Source organism: Astatotilapia calliptera, chromosome 2 (genome assembly GCF_900246225.1).
Source record: "Astatotilapia calliptera chromosome 2, fAstCal1.2, whole genome shotgun sequence".
NCBI lineage: Eukaryota > Metazoa > Chordata > Actinopteri > Cichliformes > Cichlidae > Astatotilapia > Astatotilapia calliptera.
The window spans coordinates 32,813,845-32,840,479 of NC_039303.1; the positions used below are offsets into that span (position 1 = coordinate 32,813,845).

The 26,635-nt window shown below is 40.6% G+C and overlaps 1 protein-coding gene across 3 annotated transcripts in view; it reads right to left on the minus strand.

Annotated features, from left to right (window-relative positions):
* macrod1 (mono-ADP ribosylhydrolase 1) overlaps positions 1-26,635 on the minus strand; it is a 148,967-nt gene that overhangs the window by 64,411 nt on the left and 57,921 nt on the right. For 2 of the 3 annotated variants that reach the window (XM_026143655.1, XM_026143653.1), the window contains exon 4: positions 905-934. The exons of the other annotated variant lie outside the window; for it this stretch is intronic. In XM_026143655.1, coding sequence (XP_025999440.1) covers positions 905-934 — 30 coding nt within the window. The remainder of the gene's footprint in view (positions 1-904; positions 935-26,635) is intronic. 3 annotated transcript variants of the gene reach the window in all.

Consider the following 26,635-nt stretch of genomic DNA (forward strand, 5'->3'; position numbering starts at 1 on the left):
TGTGCATATGGACACTCGGGACTTCAGTAGATCATTTCAGGCAAGCAGATGCACGGTTGTAAGCTGACATACGAATGCACATACACGCGAATATACAGACATGCAGGTGCACCACTTGATACTTCACCACAGAGACTGCAAAGAAAAAGGCTGCATGCAGACTAACATACAAATAGGAAGGTTAAAAACGGCAGTGTGAACGAGCCGGGCTGAAAGGCTAAAGCTGTTTGGCCAAATGAAGACAAAGAAAACGACCACAGGCAAATGCACCAGCACCCAAATTTGCAAGCATTAACAAACACACACACACACACAAGTTGAGTAAGGTGCGTGCGCACATGTTTTAGTGAATCTGGCTACTGCATTAGCAATACAGATTTATTGCAAGTATCGATTACCCACGGACGTCAAACATCACACACCCGCAGCAAAGCACTGAGTCAACAATACACTGAAAAATGTTTATTTCCACAGCACTCCACACCCATAAATTACGAACTATTGACTTCACACCTGCAAACACGTAAAAAGCACAGACACACACACAGACATAGGCACACACCCTCACGAGCTGCATGCAAAAGCACCTTGAACACCTGCCACAACAAAGAGCTACCTGCTACCTTACACAAAGAAAAATATAGACAGACACCACACATGGGGCATAAAACACTCGCAAACACGTACACCAACACACACGCACGCACGCTCACTCGCTCTTTTTGGCTCGTAAATTGCACTGCATCATCTGATTAAAAGAAGTGCGACAATTTTAAATTATTTGGTGTCCACAGACGACCATTTGCACCACAAAGCCATGCCATTAATAACAGCTGAGGCCTGCACGTATCTTGGCAGGCACACAAACATAGACGACCAAAGGATCAGACAGGTGGTAACTTACCTCCACCTCCACCGAGCAGAGTGTTGTTGGCTAAAAGAGAGACAAGAAAAAAGAAATGATTGTGAATACAACTGAAGCGTAATTAATAAGGCTTAAACTGTCACAGCAAGCAATAATTCAAAAGTCGGAGGACACAAAACTAATTAAATTAAGCAAAAATGTCTGTAGTGTATATATGGCGAGAATGTCTTTTCAATTTATGGCTATGTATTTAGCCAGATAAACAGCTAAGTATTACACTTAGCTATTAGATTTCTATTTTAAACTGCAAATAATATTTGAGGGTTGGACTGAAATAAGAACAAGAAGATGTCTTTTAATTTTTTGGACCATACCAACCTGTGATTGCTATTTGTTAAACTGAATAAATACCTGAACAGATCAATAACAAAAATACCCATGAGTTGCAGCCCTCATCACATCTAATATAAAATGTTACACAGGTCTGTGATGAATAGTGCAATCACGTTCTCATTACATCCAGGTGATATAAAACTCCAATTACTACAATGAGCAGATTTCATTTTTTCCCATTATGATTATTCAGTTATTTTAATTGTAAACCGATTACCCCTAAATGTCAAACTGAAGCCCAAACAAACAATACATTTGATGGCACCTCATCCAACAGGAAGTAGTTTTAACACTTGCTTTCTCTGCCTTACCTCTGCATAACTTTTCACTATGATTTGAAACACCTCATTTTGGTTTTAGAACATATTCTGTGCACAGTAGTACATTTCATGGAGACATTTCCTACTTTAGTGTCCAACTGGTCCTAATGAAAATGTACATTCACTACGCACTTCATTAGGAACAACTGATCAACTGCTCATTAATACAAATATCTAATTAGCCAATCACATGGCAGAAAAATCAGTGCATTTAGGGCATGTAGATATGGTCAAGATAACCTTTTGAAGTTCAAACTGAGCATCAGAATAGGGAAGGAAGATGCAGTAGAGCATCTATTAACATCAAACCTTGAAACAGATGAGCTACAATAGCCACTTACAGTGGCTTGCAAAAGTATTCAGCCCCCTTGAACTTTCCCACATTTTGTCACATTACAGCCACAAACATGAATCAATTTTATTGGAATTCCACGTGAAAAACCAACACAAAGTGGTGTACACGTGAGCAGTGGAACGAAAATCATACATGATTCCAAACATTTTTTACAAATAAATAACTGAAAAGTGGGATGTGCCAAGAACAGGAAAACTGAGGGCACAGTTTGCACAGGCTCACCAAAGCTGGTCAAGAGAAGACTGAAAAAATGTTGCCTGATCTGATGAGTCAATATTTCTGCGCCAACATTCATATGGTAAGGTCAGAATTTGGTGTAAACATCGTCAAAGCACACCAGTAGTCCTGCCTTATATCAACGGTTCAGGTTGGTAGTAGGACTGTAATGGTGTGGGGGGAATTTTCATGTTTTGGGCCCCTTTTTACCATGTTCATTCCTTTACCACACATCATCTGATGGCTACTTCCAGAAGATAACACACTATGTCACAAATCTCATATCACCAGATCTCAATTCAATAGAGCTTTCATTTGTGGTACAATGGGAGATTTGTATCATGAATGTGCAGCTAACAAATCTGAAGCAAGTGTGTAGTGCTGTGCATCTTTTTGGATCTATGTCATGACAAATAGGGCCGGAACATATCATACCGTTCACAGTAATACCGGTATAATGTTGGGCAACGATAAGAAAATGAAATATCGCAATAGATTATGGGTAAAACACGCATGCGCAGTGCCTTTGTTTTCATACACACATGGCGGAAAAAGCATGGCGGCGACGCAGAATGAGAAGGGCGAAAGCGGATTGTTGAATGAAACGGATGAACCAGAATTGGTTTGTAAAAATGCTGCAACTTCAGTGGTGTGGAACTGGTTTAACTTTCGTCTGTCAGATACACAACAAAGCACTATTTTTGGTAGTGCATGCTAGCGGGCCGTCGATATTACCATGTTTTTGGAAAATACAGCACACTTAAAATCAATCCTTTGATTTTTCTGAAAAAACTTATAATCCCGTGTGCCTTATGTATGAATTCTGGTTGTGTTTACTGACCTCGAAATGATTTTATGTCGTACACGGCACTCGGAAATCTGTCAAATGTTTTAGTACGACTTTGCTAAGCTACGAACCTGCACCACTTGATGGATTGTCGGAGCATTACGGCTATCGTAGGCAGGAGCCTCGCTGAGTGATACGTACTGTGCTTCAACATGATATTACCGTATTATGTGTATAACCTCTTTTTAAGTTTTGTGGATATTATACATGGTTATGCTGAGGATATGTCAGCCAGTTTCCACTGGAAATGCTTTTTGGTTAAACTGTCAGCAAGGATTTTGCATTTGCACTGTTAAATTTTTATATAACTTTAATGCACATAAAAAACAGCTGCTTGTTTAAGTGAAAATACATTGATGGGGTTTTTTGCACTAATAAAGTTGTGGAGTTGTAAAGTATTTTGTCTAGTGCCAATTATATCGTCAGTTATATCGTTATAGCAAAATTTAAAATGTATATCGTGATAAATATTTTTGGTCATATCGCCCTGCTCTAATGACGAATGAAGGCAGGTCTGAAGGAAAAACAAGGTTCAAGCCAGTTCTAGCAACTTGTATCTAATAAAGAGGGTGATGAGTGTATATTAATGCAGGAGAGCTTTTTCTTCAATAACCCTGCCTAAATGCTGTTTGTTTCAAGAGGTGCAACTGATACTTTAAAGGCAAACTGTCTCCATTTCCTGCTTGTGGACGACTGGTTCAGTTTTCATTCTACAAGTTTGGAAATGGAAGAACCGGATATTTCATTGCATTGAAGTGTACAGCACATCTTCATTCAAAGTGACAGTAAGACAGAGCTCATATAATATCCATTTTCATTAGTACAATAATGACAATGCTATTAAGAAATGAAGAAATACCCTTTAAAGTAACACTGGAAACTTCAAAAACTACAAATGAGTTACAGTTTGTGCATAAATCTAACACCAAGTTGATACTACAACCAAAAACGTTACAAAATAACACAAGCATGACTAGCTACATTGCTAACGTGTTGCACAAGTGCTTTGCTGACATTATAAACAGGCTTCTGTGTGCAAACAAGAGTCTTTGATCGGTTTATGCTTCACCTCATGATTGGTGATCTGAACAACCTCACAGTCATCACAGTGAGTATCAAGCTTCAGTTTGAATTAATTCATTCAGCTACTTATTCAACAGTAATTCTAATTTTAATTCCTAGTTCTATATTTAAATGAATCTTCATTTAGGTGAAGATAGAAAAATAAGGGGGGGGGGGGGGGGGGGGGGGAAGGTGTTTTGATATTTGTCCTTCTGGGGGGAAAAAAAAGGTTTATTGGTGTCAGCAATTCTTCACACGAGTGGCTCTCAGTTTGTGTTTTCAGGGCTTACAGTGCTGCTACTATTTCCCAGCCAGTCAGTTAATTGCATCCACGTGGCATCGCAGGTGTAACTCGGTCCCTGATTAGACGGATAGAATGAGAACCAGCAGGCTCGGAGTCCCGTCAGCGAGGGCTGAGAAGCACAGCACAATATGAACGAGTAACTTCACGGCCCGCGAAGCTAATAAATAAACTCACGCTGAGGCTACAGTCCAAAGAATAATAAGCTACCCTGTGACAAAAAATAAACAGGTAATGTGGTTCAGTTTGTGTTTCACTTATGAAAAAGGAGACCATACAGCGACTTCCAACCTGGATAACAAGGAGGTGACTGTAACTTAAACAAAGTAAGAATATAATGAGCTCTTTTTGCAGCAAGGTAAATGCTGAATAAATACTAGTATCTATGAGTGGCCAGTATGCTCCAAATCATTCCCTACTCGAATCAAGTCACTGCACATGCTTGTAAGTGTAAATTGCTGGCAGGGTGATAATGCTGGCTGTGGCTGCTTTTGACATATGTGATACCCAAGTGTTTTTCTCACCCGCATATCCATGAACGTGTGGACTCAGCAGTGTTAGCCTGAGGACATCTGCAGCGCTTCCAGGAAACCGTACCATAAACTCATACAAATCAAGTTTCTTCTTTTTCCCCCTATGCTCATGCATCCTATTTTGGTTGCTGTGAACATGTTAGGATAATCTGATAAGCACATAATCGTTCTGCGAGGGACAGTTTCAAAGTTACGTATGAACACACAGGGGACAGCTCTCATTTTAGCTAATCCTTGCCAGGAGGCATTGTGCCAACTGGGTACGCACTGAGACTGTACATGAAGCAAGCTGGTTTTTAAGAGAGCGAGGAAGAGAAGCTAAATCCCACAGATGTCTTTCCTTCTCGAGGATTCTCTAGTCTTCGCCGTTTTCACCACCCCCCATTGCCTCATTAATTGTAAATACCACTTAATTTCACCCTTTAAACACAGCACACTTCCCTGTATATGTCTCACTAAGATCTCCCAAAGTGACTCTCTCTACTCTCTATCAAGTCTTCTTAGGAAAAAAAAGGAGTTTAATGTGACAGTGTGAAACTGTCTCAGGTGCACAGCTTGTCTAAGAGCTGATAGATCGAATGATGAACCTGAATAAAGCTCGTTCAGATGGAAAACCTCCGACAGATAAATCGTCTCCATTAAGTCACCCGTTCATCATGTGCTGATTAGCTGCAGGCTGTACATAAGGCTTATATCACACACTAGGTCTTGTTAGTACTCGTCTGTGTCGACTAACATGCCCCGGGCCATTTGAAGCCAGGACTCCTGAGTAGTGAAAAGCTTCCTTTCTAAAGAAAAACAAATCTGCCTGAAGGAGACAGACTGCAGCTCTGACAGGGAGAACTGGAGCAAAACTACAGTTATCGGTGTTTTACTGGTGCTGAAGTGAACTGGTGAGCCCGACTGTGACATCAGGATTTGCTGGAATAACTGATTTTGTTTACCCACAGTGGAAACTTGTTACAGCACTTGTTTTAGGCTGATTTGGTGAACTTGTTAGCAAGACACAGAGCAGTTACCGAGCAAAGTAATCACCTATAATTTGTCCGTTTCCACCCTTTTGAATCCAAGACCAATATTTACTGACGTTACCTTTGTTTTAATCTCTAACCAATCCATGGTTAATTACCTAACTGTATAGCAGCTAAATGCTGTACTATCTTCACCAAAGCACAACTGCATTGTAGATCTGCCAGCTGTAGCCAAAAGCAAAGAGACGACAACACTGCGGGTCAACAAAAACTTTAAAGTGCAATGCAAAACAGCACAATGTTCCAGGTCAACTCCCAACCAGGTGTACCTTTCACTGCATCACATTTCCTGCTGTCTTTCCCACATTTCCTGTTGGCTATCTGCAGCTATCAAATAAAAGGCAAAATGAGCATCATTATGAGAGATTTGTTTCACACATTGTAATTTGATAAATTCAGCATATGAAAGCGTGATATTTTACAGACTTTAAAAATCGTCTTTCTGACTGTCTAACTTTAGTAATGGGTAAATTGGTTGCTAGGAAACTGACACTGACAGTTACGGGAACCAAACCCTATTACACCTAACTATAGATATTACTTTGTCTGCATCAAGTGTGGATACGATGACAGATATAGTTTAACAGCAAATAATAATCATGCACTGCAGAATGAGTGTGGAATACATATTACTGTGAAACTGAGTTTTAAACAAGTATCCGGTCTGACATGTTGACCACATTTTTTTTAAACTCTTCCATCACAGATTTTTAAAACAACTATTTTAATTTTGTATTCAACATAATTCTGGACTAATCTGGCCAATAGCAAGCATTCTTCTTAAATAGTTTTTCTGTTCTTATCCTTTACCTCTTTAGCTCCAGAGAACTTTAGCTGTTTAGCTTTCTGGGAGGACAGAAAGCTAAACAGCTGAGCCACCGAGTAAAAACAAGTTTGAACTGGTAGGTGTCACCATGTGTCAATCTATAGAATCCAAAACACACCCAGTGTCATCAAAGAAGTGCAAATCCCATTGCTACTTCATCGCTAATGACTGCATTAGTAGCTGTAAAAACAGATTTAGAGTGTTTAGGCATGTCAAATGGGACCAGTTGTAACTTAACGATTTTTGGAAGCAAATTATTCACCTCCTCTCCTGCCGCATGCCTTGGCTACATCAGTGTCAGGTAATGTCCAAACATTTCCATTAATCACAATAAGACACAGTAAACACAGAGAGTGATAATGAAATTCCGGCAGTCGAGAGAAACAATGCAACGATGACAACGTGTTTAATTACTCCATTACCCTCTGGAACCCTACGGCTGTTATTTGTGTGCACTAAGTCCTCTTTCTTTCTGAGGGAATGACACTAAAACCTGATGTTTTAGATTGCTGAGATTTGTGTCGGCTGCTCTATTAGAGCTGACAGAAATGTCTTACTCCCACATGATAATGTCTGTTTGAGAAATTTAAAAAAAAAAAAAAAAGTACTAATAAGATGGCAGTCACTACCATTTCAGATAGCAGCGAGTTATGTCCGTACAGGGAAAAGAGTAGGCTGGATGTGTATTTTTCTTTCAAGCACTTCTTTTTTTTTTTCCCCTTCCCTCTTCCGTCACTGTTCGTGTGTGAAGCTACAAGATGACAAAGACACACAAAAGCAGACAAAGAGTTCTTGGAGAGAGATCGTGGGGGCAGGCTGATGCAGCCCAGAGGAAGCTGATGACCAGTATAAAAACTGCTGCCTTCAGACATGAACAGACAACACTCTGTATGACCTAATTCATTTGAAAGATATTTAAAGTATAGCAGTGTTTTGTTTTGTTTATTTATTAGCCTTTACTTCACTGCACCACCTGAAAAATACGCTGAATACTTATATGGGGCTGATTTCTTATCCTTCCTTCAAAGTTATAGCATATTTCTCTGCTTCAGTATCGGCTGCAAAGCAGAATTTCCCAACATAGAGACTTTAGTGGGGCAGACTAGTCAGAGTGTAACTGGCAACTCATTTTAGCATATTTAAATACCTCCAAGAAAAAGTCTCCAAAAGTTGATTCTGTTCATCTGGACGTAGCGTTTTGTGGGAGAAACGTTTCGTCACTCATCCAAGTGACTTCTTCAGTCTCAGCTGACTGCAGGTTTCCCCGATCTCATAAACAGTACATTTGCATAATGACTGAAACCAGCCCACTGAAGGAACAATGGGCTGGGAGGTCAGTTCCTTAATCTTAATTATGCAAATTTGCATGACCATTGATCAACAACCACTGACCAAAACCCACTGATCAAAGACCACTGATCAATGGCCATGAGTACCATTCACAGAGAGTTGGGGAATTTCTGCAATCACAGCATTGTAAGATGGCGAAAGATGTACCCTTAGGGCCCCTCCTCGATTCAGAGATGGTCTTTCCCTTTTCACGTAAATGGCCTCCTTGACTCCGCGCTCAAACCAGCGTCCAGATGAACAGAATCAACTTGAATGCATCAAGACTCCAAGAAAAAAGTTCCATCCACGATCAGTCCACTATTGGAGAATCCCCTAGCTAGCCCCAGCCTTCCCTGCCTTGTGTTTTCCTGACTGGCTGACTCGTTAGTCAGATCACTGATGTGGAGGTTTTCAATATCATTCAGCTCCATCGACAGTCTTTGACTGCAGCTGGTGACAGTAGCCCATGTTCTGCCTCAGAGATCCATTGCAAGCTGCAGGGACACTCTAATGAGAACCTGTGGCAGGTGGAAAAGTGGTTAAAATGCTCAAGCTCACGGAGGCTTCAGAGCAGAACAAGGACTACCAGCTGCAGTCGGGAGTTCATCTGTGGATCAGGATACTCTGCTCAGTTAGGTCCATAAGTTTGTGGACAGTGGCATATTTTTCTTGAGTTTTCTCTCTGTAATCCACCACTGTGCATTTTTAAATCATACAATGAGTTTCTGACTGAAGTGCAAGGAGTGTGACAAAAGTGTTGCACTCACTGGCATTGTCATATATCTGATTTTTCAGAGGTTTGAAAGTAACTGGGGTAAAAATTAATCTTTTTATTTTTATTATTTGGCCAAAAACCTGTGGACCTACCTGTATCTGTTAACGTTCTTGGCAAAATATTTGGAACAGCGCGCAGGAAAAGATGAAGTGATATTACATATCACTTCATTTTGAGATACGTTTTCAGTACTCTGGCAATATGAACACTTTTATTAAAAACACAGAGACCATGCTAAAAATGGATCCCACTACCAATTCCTTAAGGTGGTGCCTTTCAAAATAAAATGAGATTAACATCAATGGAAGTTAACTAAGTTATAGTGAAGCATAAGAACTTCACAGGGGGGACGTGGTGGACAGCAGGGGAAAGCAAATTAGAGAACAAGTTAGATCAGACACATTAATCAGACACATTATTCCAACTGACTAATAATAATAATACATATACGCACACTGTGACACCACAGTGCAGGGAAAGTGCTATCTTATTCTTCAAGTATACAAGGATGCTGATTAATTATCTACACCGAGTATCACAGAATTGCTATTTTGTAGGTAATATATGACACGTGGGCAATGCATGGAGAGCTACACTGTACCGACTGCCCAGGTAGCTGAAGATGTAAAATATGCACTCCAACATCCTATTTCCATTTTATTTTTGCCTTTCAAAGAAGGGGAGCCAAGTTCAAATTCAAATTCACCTTGTACCTTCCTATCACAAATGCAAAAATGATTTTCATTTCATCTCACCATTTTAAAAAAATCTTTATTCATTGAATTATATAATTATTAAGATAGTCTTACATGAAAAATGTATAAATGTATAAATCTTTGACACATTTTCAGTTATCCCATATAATCCTGTTATTCTCTGTGTAGATACATAGGTGCTTGAGTCTGAACCAGCCTCTGGTCTGATGCCTTTGTTTTCCCTTGTGGGGGGAACAAAGGCATCAAAGCAACCAAAATACCCATGTGCATGCACAATCACGCAGTTGCAGAGACGTGGACACACACACGCTCACATACGTGGAAGCACACAGGCACACAAACACATACGCAGAAGGGTGCAGGAGGAAAAGGGGTTTGAACACCAAGACGTGCATGCGCATACACCACCCTTTCAAGCAGTCACAGATACACACATATACAAATCCAGACAGTCAGTGTTTGGGTAACCATGGTGATGGCAAAGCCCAAAGGTTTGTTACTGAAACCTAGTTAATTAGAAGGAGTAAGGGCGAAAGAGAGAGAGTAATGTCGATACTCGAGGGAAAGTGTTTCGCCATCTGTTAAAACCCACATGTACCCTCTGCCCGGTCGTATGTGGATACAGTGTAACTGTGTGTGCACGAGCTGGCCACAGTTGTTGCATGAGCAAACACAAACACACACACACACAATTCTCTGCTCCTGTGGTGCTGAAAGCGCAGAGGCCAAGAGTTTCTTTTTCTTACTGGTATTAGATGACTAATTGGAAGAGCTAATGCTTAGCCGCCAAATAACACGCGCTGGCATCTGCTGCAGAGACACACCAATTATCGCGCACGAAAGGGATCAGGGTGATAAGTTATACAACTACATACAGAAGGAAAGAGACGGGAGGAGGGAGGGTTGACAGGGAGGGAGTGGAGAATGGGGTGGAGGAGGGGAGTGCGAGGTGTCAGGGGACAGAGGAAAGGCTCGGGGAGGAGGGGGGAGAGAGCGTGAGGGAGGGAGGGGATGATGGAGGTGAGTGAGTGAGAGAGACAGAGACAAAGTGAAAGAGACCTGAGGGTGGAGAAGGGAGACACAGGGCTAAATTTGCCGGGAACATAAAACAACAAGATGGAGTGTAGTTCTTCTTCTTTCTTGGGAGGTAAGTAATCAGAGAAAGGGGGAGAAAGAGGCCTGATTGATGCATCAGTGAAGGACAGGAGCTACATGCCTTAAAACCTGGCCAGAGAGAGGAGGTGGTGGTGAAAGAATTTGGCTGTAAGAGTGAGACTAAGGAGAGGCAATGGGCTCTCGTTTTGTGTTTGGCTCACTGTGTTTAATCACCTGCGCGTTTATGAGTGTGTGTGAATGTTTCTCTCTCTCTGTGGGACTGTGTTAGAAATCGGAGGCAATGATGATAATGATGAAAACAGGGTAACATTTACTTTGTAGCCCTGTGTTAAACCAGCTTTGCCAGTGTGTGTCTTTCCTTTAAATGGCCTTCCATCTTATTTTAGTTTTTTTTCTCCTTTCTCCCTGGCTTCTCCCTCCTATTCCCCAGGCCCCAGTGCAACCTGTTTGTGTATTCCTCCCTCTCCCGCTTGCCTCTCTCTCTCCTACCCACTTGTCCTAAACACCATTATAGCGCTTTCAGTCATTTAATTTCTAGCCATCATTTATTTGGACCACTTGAGAATGTCAATCAGTTTGCTGCTGTCCCTGTGTCAGAGAGGACAAAGCCTGAGCTACGTTGCAGGATAAATGCAGATTTGATTCTTTACCATCACCTTTTAAACCGAGAAAGACAAATTTAACATAAAACAATCTGATCTTGTAATTAATAACATAAGAGGATTTGCCTTTAATGACAAACACTCCAACTGTTGTATTAAGTAATCGTTAATAATCTATTTTTTTAACTTGTCCTGCTCCACCCTGAGCATCAGTACAGGTGGACTATAACCTAAACTGAGTTAAACAAGTAATGCAAGCAAACTGGGTTAAAAGAAATAGCGTTATTGTGTTTCCTTTTCTTGCACCTGTGTTTACGCTGCTTTATAGGCTTTCCTTGGCCTCTTGGCAAACCTTACTTACTAGAAATATGTTTTTAAGCTTCACAAAGTCTTGTTCCCACCTGTGTGTAACAAACACCTTACTCCAAAATGTGCATTTGTACGCACTGATGTAGTGTTAACATAGATTTATAAGTGAGGATCCCAACACTGCTAATTGCTTGTGCATTCTTACCATAGTTCACACTTGCAGTGGCGATATGACATGAAGCAGCTGGTAACTTTAAATTAATGATAAGATGAAGCGTGACAAGAGCAGGTTTCTCAGACTACTTGGAAACGGAGGAAGTTGACCAGAGTTCAACTTTATGCAAATGAGCAGTAATGCATTGGGGAAATGGCCAGCTGAAGGGTAGAAGTATTTAAGGGTACTTTACATTTTTTTGTCGTAAATCCTCCACCGACTACAGTTACTATAACGGCTGGCAACAGCCCGCGTACTTCCTCAACAACTTTATAGTAGAAATTCAAATGCCTGCAATCAGTGAGGCAACATTAACAACAGGCGAAGATAAATGATGCAGAGAAAGCTCTTTTTTTGCCTTTACCATAGAGAGTGCATTGCATGCTTGGCAAAATATTTATATTTTATCATTCTAAAATGATCTTTGAATTAATTAAGAGAACATCTGTTGATCCAGTTTTGCTTTCTTGCTTCTGGTGAGACTGTGCAAGTAAATCATAAATTTGGGCTTTTTCCAGTTTGCACAAAGCCATTTGTTATCATTTTACACTATTTTATACCATAAATGCTTAATTACTAAATTCAATATTTTATATTTTAATCTCTACTGAAGAGATGTAGCCTCTTACTGAAAAGTGAGGCCAATGTGGAAATGCCTTAAATATTATTTTTTCTAATGGCCAGCAGGGGGCGATACTAGAGGTCTATGAAAAGCTTCCCAACTTCTTATATATAACCTCAGCAAACACTTTGCTCACGTGTTTCTCGTGTCATTCACTAGTGTCAAATCTTATGTAATACAGCACAATGTTATTTTTTATAAATTATGGTCCCCTTTAGATTAAAATTATTGCACAGTAGATAATACTGGCTCAAGGCTTTGTCTGACTTGACAGGCTGATATCATCTTTAGTAGTGCTCTCAGAAAATTACTGAGCTTGCCATCACTGCTATTAGCATGAACATACAGGGAACCCATTCTGAATATAACCAACATGCAAATGTGTCACGCAGGAGGCAATGCAAAGTCTGTACAATGAGACTGAGGGAAGCCTGAAGAAGAAGAGTGGTTTGTTTTGCTTTTTGTGGTCTAAACAATCAGAGATGAGCATTTAAGTATTGATTGGCTAAGCCAGTGCAGAATGACCACAATATTGCACAACAAACCAACAATTATTGGTGCAGAAATTGCACTGGTAAATATAGATAATATTCAGATTTTAAGTATTAAGCATTAAGCAGCTGCTAATGCAATTTTTATTATGCAGAGAGCAATTTCATCAATCATGCTAAATCTACATATCAGTGAGTTGAAATGATTGTGTATCATTTGTTTTGGTATAATCTGGGCCATTTTGTTTGCCATTTGTGGCTACAACTTTTTTGTTTTTTTAATATTTGAAGGGGAACATGCAGCTAATCCTTTAACCTACTTTTACTTAAGACAATAATTGCCTGAACGGGGGTGTTAAACAGATACCACGAGGGATAAATCCACCATAAATTACAGTGATTTAACACAGACACAGTAATAGTTCCTGCAGGAATAACTCAATTTTTCTTATTACAAATGCCATAATACAAACAGAAAAAATAGTAACCTGATTGTAATAAGTTCCCTCTATTTAAGAACATTTTCAACAAAAATGGGAGGGAAAAAAGCACAATAAGAAACACCCTGATGTAGATCAATAAAATCAAGGGTAATCTTTGTAAATATAGCAGGATGAACTGAACTGAACTGTATTGTACTTCAGGTTCTCAAGTCAGGTTCAAGCTCCTTTATATGACAATATAAAACAGAATGAGAATGATAAATCAGTCAACATTACCCTGTTGTATTAAGACACTGGGAAGAATATATAGAACTGGATTGCTAAATGTGGATGTTTCAAACATACACAACGCATCTATCCACAAGTGGACTTACAATATTGTACACTTTCCTTTATCCTAATATTTTGCTTATACTATATGTGGAAAAATAAATAAAACTGCATAAAATGTCAAATGTTAGCATTATCATAGTACCAGACTACTTAAATAGCTAAGCAATAATTATCCAGCATCACGTCCCACTGCCTCATTTAGAGCACAAACAGAAGGAATATATAAGTACGACCATTACTAGAGACTGCTACACTCCATAATTATAGTACACTTGACTTCATAAATTATCATATCACATGATGTAAGTGATACTGACATTGTAAGCATGACAATTTAGACATATGAAGTATTTAATAATATTTGCTAAATTAGATGTAATTGAATTAGAATGATCAACTGTTTTATAAAGTGTTACAAGTGCATAAATGCTAAAGCCTGCTGATATATGGTTGCTAGATTATGATGACGCTATAATATCTATTATGGATAAATACCTTCAGGGGTCTACACAAATTCAGCCACACAAGCCTAGAGACCAGTCGGTGATCCTCTGACAACCTCTGGTTTCTACGATAAATGTGTGTCATCTAATAAGTCGACTGATTGTGGGCGATTGACAGTTGTTCTCGGGTATAGCTGCTTTGGTTGCATATCAGATTGCAACTTGGCAACTGCTCATGGTTTCCATTAAAGACGCCGACAGGTCTGCAAACACTCGACTGAAACACTTTGCATTCAAAATAAAAGTTGTACCTTATTACATCAATGTGTTTCAAAATGCCAAACATTTACTTTGAAGGCAAATATCGTCCATTTGCAGTTTGCATTGTACTTTCACAACCACTTGGCAACTGTTTGCAGACAAGTTGGCATCTTCAATACAAATTATGCTGCAATCACAAGGTTTCCGATGCAGGACCATATAGGTCTTTCTTTTAGCGACAATCAGCAACCTCCTGCAATCATTTAACAACTGGTCTGGAATATAAAATACCAGTGGTAACCATGAGGTCACTGACCGGTCTTTTGGCCTACATGAATATGGGTTAGAAATCAATTCAACAGCAACAGCCAGTAACGTCCAGTAACCACTTGCAATCGGTCAGGGAATACTCATTGTTCCCTAGCAACTGATAGTTTCACGGCACGTTCGTTTGCTCATTTCCTGATTGGTTTCTGTTAGCGCCTCCTGCACAGAGATTTTGATTGTAAACGGTTTTGTTCTCACAGGCAGAAAAACACAACTTACACTTTTCCAAATAATTAATTTAGTAGTACTTATGTTATGATTAGACTTTTACTAATGTGAGGGTAAAATTGGGGTTTTTTGGCGTTTGTGTGGCCATGATGGGTGTCAAGGTTTGGTTAGCAATGGCTCACTGTGATGGACTCGTGTATTGATTAAGAACGTCAGTGTTCGGGTACACAGTCTCACGAGATGACATTAAAAACATATAATAATAGTATTATGGAAATCAAGACGTTTTTCAGGGTTGCACTGTGTGGGTCAAATATACAGTATGACACAGTGGTAGATTAGAGCAGACACACTCTAAAATAACATTTTTTAAGCAGATAAAATAACTGCTAGGGAAATCTGCCCCAGTCCCTCTGATTGTTTCCGTGAGTCTGACTATGAGAGTCTTTCAAAATGAATCAGACTAAGTCCTACTACCGCATCTCTGGAACAGCGCCAGAGGGTGCTGGTGGTGTAGCTGCACCTGCACCTGGAGCCCCAAGGGGCCCACACAGGCCCTGTACAGATGCTCTGTGTGCAAATGAGCTGCAGAGTGTGTGGGTGGGTGCGTGATTGAAGAGGACAGAGGTGTGCCAATGTTTGCACCTCGGTCTGGCATGACCAACTTCTGTCAGGGAAAGCAACATTTAAAATTGCTGTGTTCGCATTCAATAAAAGCCTAAGCTGTGGCGACTCCTCAGTGAGCAAACAGCGCAAAGGTAATAAATGCAAATTAATTGTGAGGTGTGCCTCTTAGGAAAATAAAACTCACTGGTCACAGAGTCAGAAAACACATCAGAATCAATTTAACCCCGAGCTGATTCACAGTCATTATGCCTCAAAGACCCCTGCCTTTGACTCGTCCTGACACACAATGATGCCAGTGACTCTATGTTTATGATTAGGGTCAAATTAAAACTCAGACTTATATAAATAATATGTATTACTTCATTTTCTCAAGTGTGAGAAACCTTTCTCCTTCCTTTTCCTCGAGGGCTTTAATCCACTCATTTTCCATCTAAGGGGGCCCCCAAAGCCCCAACAGCTAAAGTCTCCGGTGCTTTGTGTAGCCTGTGTGTGAGTGTGTGGGTGTGTGCGTGGGTGTGTGTCTGTGCACCTGTCACTCTAATGCGTGGTGAGTTGTCGGTAATTGCTGGACCGTTGCGACCTCCTGAACCCCTGTAACGGAGCTCAGAGAGCCGCTGTACGCTGTAAAGAGTACCCCCCCCCCCCCCCCCCCCCCCCTCCACACACACACACACACACACACACACACACCCCAACAGAAAACAACATCACGCGCAGTCTCGGCTCTAGATGATGAAGAAGAGGAGGCGAAGGAGGAGGAGGACACAACGTGCGCTGGAGGCGACACCTGTCAAACCGTTACTGAACACAGTTGGTTTATTTAAAAAGACGGAGGCGCCCTGAGGACTTGGGGGACAAAGCGAGGTGGAAATAGAGATTAGTCGCACCTATTGCCGCTGTTTTGCGCTGAGGGAGAGACACGGACCTCTTTTGAGGAGAAAGAGTGAGAGAGAGAGAGAGAGAGAGGAAGAGACTGTGTAGTATTAACGTTATGACATGCCGTTTTGGAGTTGAAGTAGCGAAGTTGACGTTTGGTTGTTGGCTGACAGCGAGAAGTGAGAGCGAAAGGACGCTGGAGAGGGAAAACCTGGACTTTATTCGAGGTTAGCCCCTCTCTGGCACACACACACACACACTCTCTCTCTCTCTCTTCCACATACACACACACACACACACACACACACACTCCAAACACATTAACCACAGCGGAGCTCAGAGTGAAACAACAGGGTGGGAGATAACTCGTGCACATCGCGGAGCTTCGGTGCGGACAGACCGAGCGTCCCCGTTCCTCTGCGGCGCGCTCGCCCCGGCTGTAGAGACCGCTGGCCGGGACTTACCGGACACCCAGAAATAATCTGTTAACTTGAGGGGGATGATAGGACAAGGATGCTCTGAGGGGAGCGAGCACCAGAGAGGCGGAAAAAGGGGCAACAAAAGGTATGATGTGGTTCGTGTTGGTGACTGCGTTTGCAGAGGAAACGCTTCGTTCAGTGCTGTCAGTCTGTCATCGTGGTTACATGTTGATGCCAACCAGCTTTAGACTCCCTCCGTGTTGCAAATACGTACGCCTGCCCTCGTTTATATAAATGTGTGTTTGCGTGTGTGTTCATCTGTGCAGCTACCTGCTGGACCAAGCTTTTTGCAGACAAGTAGAAAAAAAGTCCGAGATTTGAGAAGCAGGGCTTCGGAGAGTTAACAGGCAGAGGGAGATTAAAGCCATAGATTATACTTTGTAAAGAGAAAGAATTCCCGCTTGTATGTTTTCTCTCATCCCTCCTATCGCTCTTTCCTGTTCCCTCCCTGCATTCCCCATGTGAGCTGTTGTGTGTGTGTCTGCGCTTATGTGTGTGTGTGTGTGTGTGTGTGTGTGTGTGTGTGTGTTTCAGAAAGGCCAAGTCTCCCAACAGGCATGCCCTTCTTACATGACAACGTCTACATCTCCTTCCCCCCCCCCCCCACACACACACACACACTCAGTGTCTCTCAAGGCTCTCTGTGCTTTGATGCTCCATAATGCGCAGGACACCAAGCAGACTAAAACACACAATCAAAATGTTGCGTCATGTAGCTCGTCTCATTAAAACTAACTAACATCTCTAACTGGGTGCAAACATAAACGTACATCTGCGCATGCACACCCATGTGCATGTACAGTACGGGATTAGCAGTCATATCGAGACAGCCAGATTAGAATGAGATTCTCGGGGCCAGAGCAGTTGAACATGGGATTAAAGAAGAAAGGGAGAGATGGATAGATGGATGGATGAAGTGATGGAAGGGGAACAAGAAGAGGGAGTGACAGGCAAAGAGGCCAGTGACAGGCAAAGGGGGAGAAAGAGAGAGAGAGAGAGAAGCACAGAACATGAGATTAAAGTGTAATGTCCTAGAGAGGCAGAGAGAAAGAGAATCCAGGGCAAGTCATGCAGTTAGAAGGAACTGCATTGGCAGAATGTGGCGAGAATAAAGACGAGGTGAAGGCAGCAGACACTCTTCCTCTATCGCCTCCCTTTTGATCTCCTCTTATTCACCCATCTGAAAGCACTAGGGGAGCGCTGCTTATATAACCCCCCATTTGAAAAGCACAATAAACCACGGGGTTGGAGGAAAAAAAAACACTTTAGACTGGGAAATTACAGGAAAAAAACATTCAAATCTAAAACCTGGGAACAGATGTGCATCCTCAGCCTGGCAGACATTAGTATCATCCCCATGCCTGAATAGCAGCATTCTTCATTTCCCTGAAATCTGCTACAGGCATCATTCAACCTATCAAGAGACCCTGCTTTCACCTCCAAAACTACATTTAGCTGTTCCAAATCCTCAAACTCAGCCAAGGATTTGTTAAAATTTCAGCAGCACATGTGTTAAAAGATATGTTAATGCCAGTGCGCTCTGCACAGCATGTGTCTTTTGTTAACACTTCTGTAGCCCTAATTGAACTCAAAGAATTGCTCCAGACAGATTAATGTTAAAGCAGCTTTTAGTCTTGTATCAGCAATGTTGACTAAGCTGTGCCATCGGGTTGCTGATGCTACTATTGGGTAAATAAAACACATTATTAAAAAGTATGATCCTAGAGCCTGCTTTAAAACAACACATAGGGTATTAGATGTTATCCCACTGAATATTAACTGTTTAAAGTGGAGGCTTTTCTAGCAGACCTTTATTAAGTTGAGGCTCAGTGGGGAATTTGTATAAAGCTAATTAGATTTACCGGAAAACAACAAGTCTGCTTTTTTAGAATTAACATATTTTTCCAGGTCACACTGAGGGCACAGCAACAAGTTTGAAGAAATGAACAAAAAACTTACTGGGTGAATAGAGTGTATTAAAGAAACACACCAAGCAACATGAGCATTTACTTGATTTCTGGCCAACTGATGAGTTTAGGTCCAAAATTCCCTCTTCTTCTGGTTCACCTTTAGTCAGCAGGGTGGGAAACATCTGAGCCTTTAGCTGGTAAACACTCAGCTTTCTACCAGTAACTTTGTCTGTCTTCTGCGTGGCGCTGAGAAGGCGGGATTATCAGAGCAAAGCATGACCGCAACAATCACATGAAAGGCTCTGAGTGGTTTCACATGGATGGGAAGAACTGCAGAGCTACAATCTTCTGTTGGCTTTCCAACTCCATTAACCTCCTAGGACCTGGCGTCCACATATGTGGACATCACGTTTTGGGTTATTTAGACCAAAATACTCAATTTTGCTCTACATGGGCCTGATATCCACTTACGAGGACATTATACTGCTACTGTTCTATCGAAATTTTAAACAAATATCCTCATATGTGGCTCTTATTTTCTTAAAAACAAAATTAAGGTAAAAAAAAAAAATCTGGTAATTCTTTGTTTTTACATTCATCGGGCCCAATACGCCCAAATATCAAAGAGAAATTAAAAATGCATGCTGTGGAAGAGTTCAGGTCTTAGTAGGTTAATATTACATGCAGTCTTTTCTTTTCTTTTAATTGTTGATGTAATATATTTTCCTTCAAACTTTACTCCGTCCTTGTTAGACTGTGCAATATGCAGTCAGTGTATTCTGTACTGTTAAATATAAAACCCCAGCAGTATGACCTTGGGGGTTGTAACTACCCACAGTTTTGATCAGGAGTGACGTTATTTCCCTGGTGGCACTTTGTTCAGTTTACCACTGAGTGATTGCACGCTCACGTTCAAGGCACTGGGTCGGTTCCCTGTGGCAAAACTCTGCTTCATGTATCTCAGTAATATGTCTGCTGTCCTGGGGCTATTATACCGTCACATCTAACATGCCTACTTTGATGATCTCTGATTCTGTATTTATTTTTTTTAAATCCGACCTTTATCGTCTTTATTACAGCACTGTGGCTTACATCTACTGAGATTTACATCGCTATTAACCGCTGTCCGTCGATTTGTTTCCAAGCCTAAAATCATGACGTTCAGCATTAATGTTTCACGGCAAAATGTAAATAATTGAGTGACTCTGGCATGCTGTTAACATTTCCTTTTATTAATGATTCAATACTGGAATTGGTACCCGTCCAAATCAATACCCAATTGGAGTAAATGGATGATGTCCATGCTGACCGGCGCTGGCTTGTGGCCTTTTCATGACAGTTCATTTATATATTTATTTATTTATGTTAAACCTTTTGCTGTCTCAGGATGGTAAATGGTTAAGTTAAACTGATGAACCAGATGAACTGAACCAGATCAAATTGGGCTTTATTGATCAGCAAGAGCGGAAATTGTCTTGTCATTGAATACAAATGGGGGGAAAAAAAACAGTACAGAGCTCAGTATTTTTGCTGATATACCAATACTGACAGCTACAAGATTAAAAGTAAATGTCTAATATTGTGCAAGTCCCCTTCGCTCCCTCTCTAAACCAGCTCTGACCCATCAGGCCCCAGTCATGGGACCTCTGGCGGTGTGCTGTGATGCCTGGGCCTACTGCAGATCTTACTATCTGAGCATGCCTTGGGATGTTTGTGGTATTCTTTGACCTGCTAGCGTGCAGTCTTTATGGTATGGTGGACCACATGATGTTGTGCTTGGTGCTTGGTGGGTGGCATCATCCACAAACACCAGCAAACTATTATTAGTGAGATGATCGATGTTATTCACATCACCTGTCAGCAGTTTAAAAGCTTATGTAATGGTACAGTCTGTGGGACTAAAACATGCACTTTCTTTAACTAATAAACAGAACAACCCAACAGAAGAGTGTTGTCTGCTATATATGGCCTTCCACATATACCTGCACATTAGTGTTTTGTAGTCACACCACATGTGTGGGAAATACTGCACTTGTAGCCAGATTTAGAGTTTAACCCGCCCCCGAAACAATGATTTCATAACCCTGCCCTGAACAGCTTTACAGAGACTCAGACTGAGACAGCACCCAGGATAATTTACTGATGATTACGGCACATTTTATCTTCTCTTAACACGAGGAGGAGAACACAAAGCTCATTTAGATGTAAACAGTCAAACTGATGATGACAAAAATCTATAACTCTGATCTGAGCTCCTTCTTTAGAAGTCAGAATAACCAATCGTACTGTACAGATCCCTCATGTTGTTCATGCCAGAAGCACATATGTGCAAATATTTGTCCCAGGCTAACAAAAAACAAAAAAAAAAAAACAGCGTTGATTAGAAAAAGCTGCTAATTGAAAAACCACATGCATTAATCAGGTATTAACTTGTTATCTGCATCACCTTAATCAAATCCAATTCCTTGTTTTTAAGAGTTTTGATTATAAAAGATAATATCCACATAAAAGAAAATCTAGAGAGCGAGTTCCATTTTGGAAATGTTGTCGTCTTTCAGCTATACAATGCTCATGCAGCGCTTCGAATCTTGTGTAGGGGTTGAACGTTGATGCTTCGAAACATCAAAGAGTCCCAAACTGACTCAGATTCTTGAAGTTCATTACATAAAGATGAGATATGCTGTTTAGAGTTCAACTGGGCTAAAAGAGCTTTATTTGAACATAAATACGTGCGCTTCCTGACTCATGGTAGCATGACTAAAGTCACTGTAGTAAACAACTGAGCGCAAAACGAATGACAGCAGCAGAAACTCTGTCGTGTATAATGTGCTAACTTACCTCGAACAGAAGCATCAAGGCTCCAGTTAATTTTAATCAAGCAACATCTCTAATAAAGTTTATTCAAAACAGATAGATCAGTGTTGACAAAAAGTAAGGCGGTGTTGATGTATATTAGAATTTTGTCTTGATGGTAAATTTAACTCTGCTGTTGGTTGGTTTGTGTTCATCTGCCAGCAGGATTATGCAAAAACTGCCAGGCTGATTTTCATGAAAGTGCAGAGGTGTAGCAAAAGCCCATTACAGATAACGTTCTGTAAATTTGCCAGATAAATCAATAACATTTGAGTGCCCGTCTAGTTTAATTTGTTTAATGATGAGATGCCATATTATTTAGATTTTCATCATGTTTGTGTTAGTCTTTGATTGGCTTCAGTCTTTCAGTCAGCGTTTTGATCGAGGTGCTCTTTGAGTTTCTTTGTTTGTGATGCTTTCCTGAAAATTGTGCCGAACTGTGACCTCAAAACTTCAAAAAGTACAGACTGTACTGAACTGTAGCACTGTTTACACCTGGTGATGATAAGCATGCTCACTATTTGCCTGAACTGAGATCAAATCTAAGCTATCACAACAAAACCAGGAGCTGGCGGTAGAACTACTCAGCTAGTACAACGTAAACTTTCAACTAGCTGGTTATATGTTTTCCCTTAAAGGCCTAGATTAGTTATTTTACCATTCACAGCGTGGCTAAAATTTTAATTTCACCTCCCTCTTCTGCTTTCCCTTTTATCACTTAGTCAAAAAATAAAGGGTAAAGGGCACATGTTTCAGTACAGCAGACAGGATTTAACGGCATGTGAATCAAATCTGATGACAGATTGTGGGCTGTTTAGACACCGCACCAATCACATGTGATCAAATTACACACACACACATATAGAGAGAGGGTTAATGAAGTAAACACTGCTTTCTACATACACCAGGAAGGTCAGGAACTAGATATGTTGGTTTCAAGACACATGTTGTTCCAAGATATATCCATTTATTCTCTATGCAAGCTATTGTAGGAGGCTATGTGGCCCTGAAACAATCCAGTAATGCAATGTTTTGGCTGAAACCGTCTTGGAAAGGCATAATAAATACAAATCCCAGATAACCTGAAATAAATACTGTATGTCTCACAGAAACGCCAGATAAGAACAGCAGTGCATTGGATGCATTACACACGGGAAGGTTTTGACAATTTGTGATGCTTTCAGACAAACGTACACGCACAAAAACACAGTGGCCTTGCATTATTCTCTGTTATATTGCATTATGTGCATGTGTGTGTCTGAGTATGTGCGTCAGTCTATTTGTTGGAGCAGAGGAAGAGTGTGGGAGATGCAGGCGGGTCAGAGAGCGTAGGAGTCACGCAGAGGGAAGTTCAGAGATGAGCTTTTGTTTGAGCAGCAGAGATGACTTCAGAGCGTCCGCACTGTTCTCATACCTAGCTTTACACCAGCCAAGGGCGCCCCCAGAAATACTGGCACCTGTGATTAAACGGCAGAATGAGCTGAGTAACAGCAGAAAACAAGAAATAAGCTACGTTCTGTTCCATTAAAATTCTCATTTATGCATAAAGAGACTGTGAACAGACGTGACAGGAATGCACCAATGAACCCTGGCTGTTTATTAAAAAGTAAAAATTTCACTGATGTTTTATTTAAGGAACATATGGAAGACGGTGAGAAGCTGTTTGACAAAGGGTGTCAATAAATGGAGCCGTGCCTTCTTTTTTTAATGAGAGTTTTCAGACATGCAGTCTAAACTTTGGCTTTCGTTAACAATAACCTCTGACATGGAAGAGAAAATGACTCATTTTTAAAAAATATGGGCAATTTGTTTTACGCACACCTACGTGTAGTTTATATTACACTAGCTGACGTCTAACAGTCTGAAGTCACACAATACTGAAAATCAGCTATCATATATAATGAGGCAAGGCAAGTTTATAATGTATATTTAGCACCTTTCAAACACTACAGTCATTCAAGGTGCCTTATGAGACAAAATTAAAATGAAAAATAAAAGAAGAGATGGAGTAACACCAAAATAATCAAATTAATAATGATGATGGTACAGCAATCTGGTTAGTTAAAAGCAGTGTTCATCTTGATTTAGTTTTAATCATAATTTAAATTATTAGATCATTTTAGGTTATTATAGACTAAATGTAAAATTTTCAAATCTAAAGATTCAGCAGACTAAAAGTTAAAAGTGTGAAAGTTTATCTTGTTTTTACTACAATGCAAAATGCGTCCATATGTCTCCTCTTCTCTTCCACCTAGCGCTGACATTTTGTCGCGTCATTATGAGAAACAGGGAGTGTGGGAGCTAGCCCTACCATCAGATCAAATGTGCCCTTCTGACCTTACTGGACAAGGAGATTACTTCTGATTGGATCACGTGCAAACTCGTCCCGCCTTTCTACACAACCTATTCAGTTCTCATTGGATCTCGTCTCTCCAGAACATTTTCATATTGTTTTTATTTATTGAAGAACGCGTCCAATACATTTCATCACAGTTTCTGTCCTTGTGAATTAGATGATGACTAAAATATAAACTAATTATTCTTCGACAAAATTAACACTGGAGTAAAGTAGTCCTGGATAAAGCTGTTTTATCTTCTTTTTAAAAATAGCTAGTGTTGGAGATGATGTGACCTCAGTGGGTAGTTGGTTCCAGCGTTGAGCAGCATAGAGGCAAAACACCTTTTCGCCCTGTTTAGGTTCAGATCTGTGAACCTTCTAGGTGACTGGGATCTTGCAGATCTTAGAGACCAACTTTGTGTCCATTAAACTCTCAGATATAGATTTAGAGCCCTAGCCGTCTAGTGATTTATAAACGATTGGCAATATTTTGAATTCAGTTCTGTATTTTACTGAAAGCCAATGCAGGAAACTGAGATTTGGGAGTGATACACTTCCAGAAGCCCCATTCTGAACTAACCGACCAAATTCTAACAATTCAGCCACTCAAACCAGCAAATATCCAGCCATTTAACCTGCATAATTACTGAAGCAATTAATTGATTATCACAGTAATTATGCCAATAATTTTCTGTGGGTCGCCTAATCAACAAATTAGCCAAAAAGGTTTCACCTCTGCTGTTTTTACTGCGTTAAACACCTCCAGAATTACCATTAGCAGTAGCACCTCATGCTGAAGAAAACCACAGATGAACTGTTGTGATTAAGCGTGTTTACTGGAGGTTAATGGGAGGTAATTAGAAAGTATCACACTGCATCACTGTGAGCTGAAGTTTCTGACAAATTGTGGTTGTTACCGTGTCAAAAATCATTGTAGAAAGAAAATGTTTGTAAAGAAAATAAGCCCAGTGGTGAAGGAAACGCAAAGACCAAAGATGTGATCGTCTGGATGAGGAGTTCAGTCGAGGCAAAGAGGGATTTTTTTTTTATCCTTCTCGGATCAAAGGCTCTGAAAGCTAATGGAGAGGGACAGGTATGAAAGTATTAATGAATAAATCAGGAACCTACGGCCAGGGTTTAGTGATTACTTTGGGTATCAAGAGCCATTCATCATCCCATTTCTGAACATGGGATTTTCATGATGGGTGACATCCTCCATTTTTTTCCCCCTCTGTGAGTCTTTCTTTGTGTGTGTTGCAAATTACTCAAAACACGTAACAATATGTGACATCAATGAGAATCTAAAATGATTTTTTTTTTTAAAAAAAGGAATACCTCACACGAACCCAAAATGTGTAAAGGTACGAGTGTTACAAAAGCTCAATGTTGTCTACGTTTTCCACTTTCGTATTAGTTGCACCACAGTTTGCATCTGTTGCAACAGTCTGAGTGCTCTGCCTGCAGCAGAAATTAGTGTTGCAATGACATGTGGTGCATGTAATTTACTTGGAACTTAAAAAAAATAAAAAGATTAAAAAAATAAAAGCTTAATTTTCGATTTTGAGATTTGCACCAGCTGTGTTTTTTTGCTGGCAGGTTTGTCCCGAGGTTTCTCGTTGCTTAATGGCAAACAGTAAGTGTTCTAAAATAAAAGTGAGTTTGTAGGAAACATCTGATTTCTATCCTTTACATGCTTGCTTGCATAAATTGCCCTTATTTAGTGATGTTTTTGCCTCCATTTTATTGGTGAATGACTTTATGACCAGTTTTCCAGAAAGAGCAGAGATTGGTTGCGTTATAACACAAGGTGCACAAGGCCTTATATGTCTAATCGCCTATGGCAGAAAAGAGTTATAGTCAAACTGTGCTACACTCTTTGAAATCATCAGTCATGATGCCTAGTAATGTTCAGAAAGTGCTCCTCTTTCTGCAAAGCAAGACAAGATGGTGCATGAGCGTAAGGACAAGTGGCAGGAATACGTGCTCGACCTGATGAATAGAATGCCAATAGATCTCTTAGGTATGCATGGGTTGCACTAGACTTTGAGCTTGAATAAGAATTGATAATTACCCTATAGCTTCTCTGGAGTGTACTCATTGTCTGTTTACAATTAGGAACAAAGATAAACACAGCGAAAACAGAACGACAGACAGCTGGCAGACTCTAAGTGCTTTCAGCTCAGCCTCTTTACTCAGCAACAGCGCCTTTTCACATGCAAGTTGGGGGGATTTTTTGGTCCTCTTTTTAAGAAGTTTAGCTCCCTTTTTTCCCCTTCCCTAGAATAATAATGAAATGGAGAGTGACAGGAAGTAATATAAAACACTGGTGGGCAAAATGTAGGAAAGGTTGTCAGCTGGATTTGAGCTTTAGCCCGCCACCAGGAGGCCACATGTACATCACATATTAGTGGATTAAAAATGACTTGCTTTGTCCGACACACACACACACACACACACACACACACACACACACACACACACACACACACACACACACACACACACACACACACACACACACACACACACACACACACACACACACAGGACTCCGGGGATTCTCCTCCAAAGGCATAAGTGCCAAGTTCAATCTAGCGAGAGTAATAGTGACCTATCTAAGAGTGCCTTCTGGTGGAGTGTGTGAGAGGGTGTGC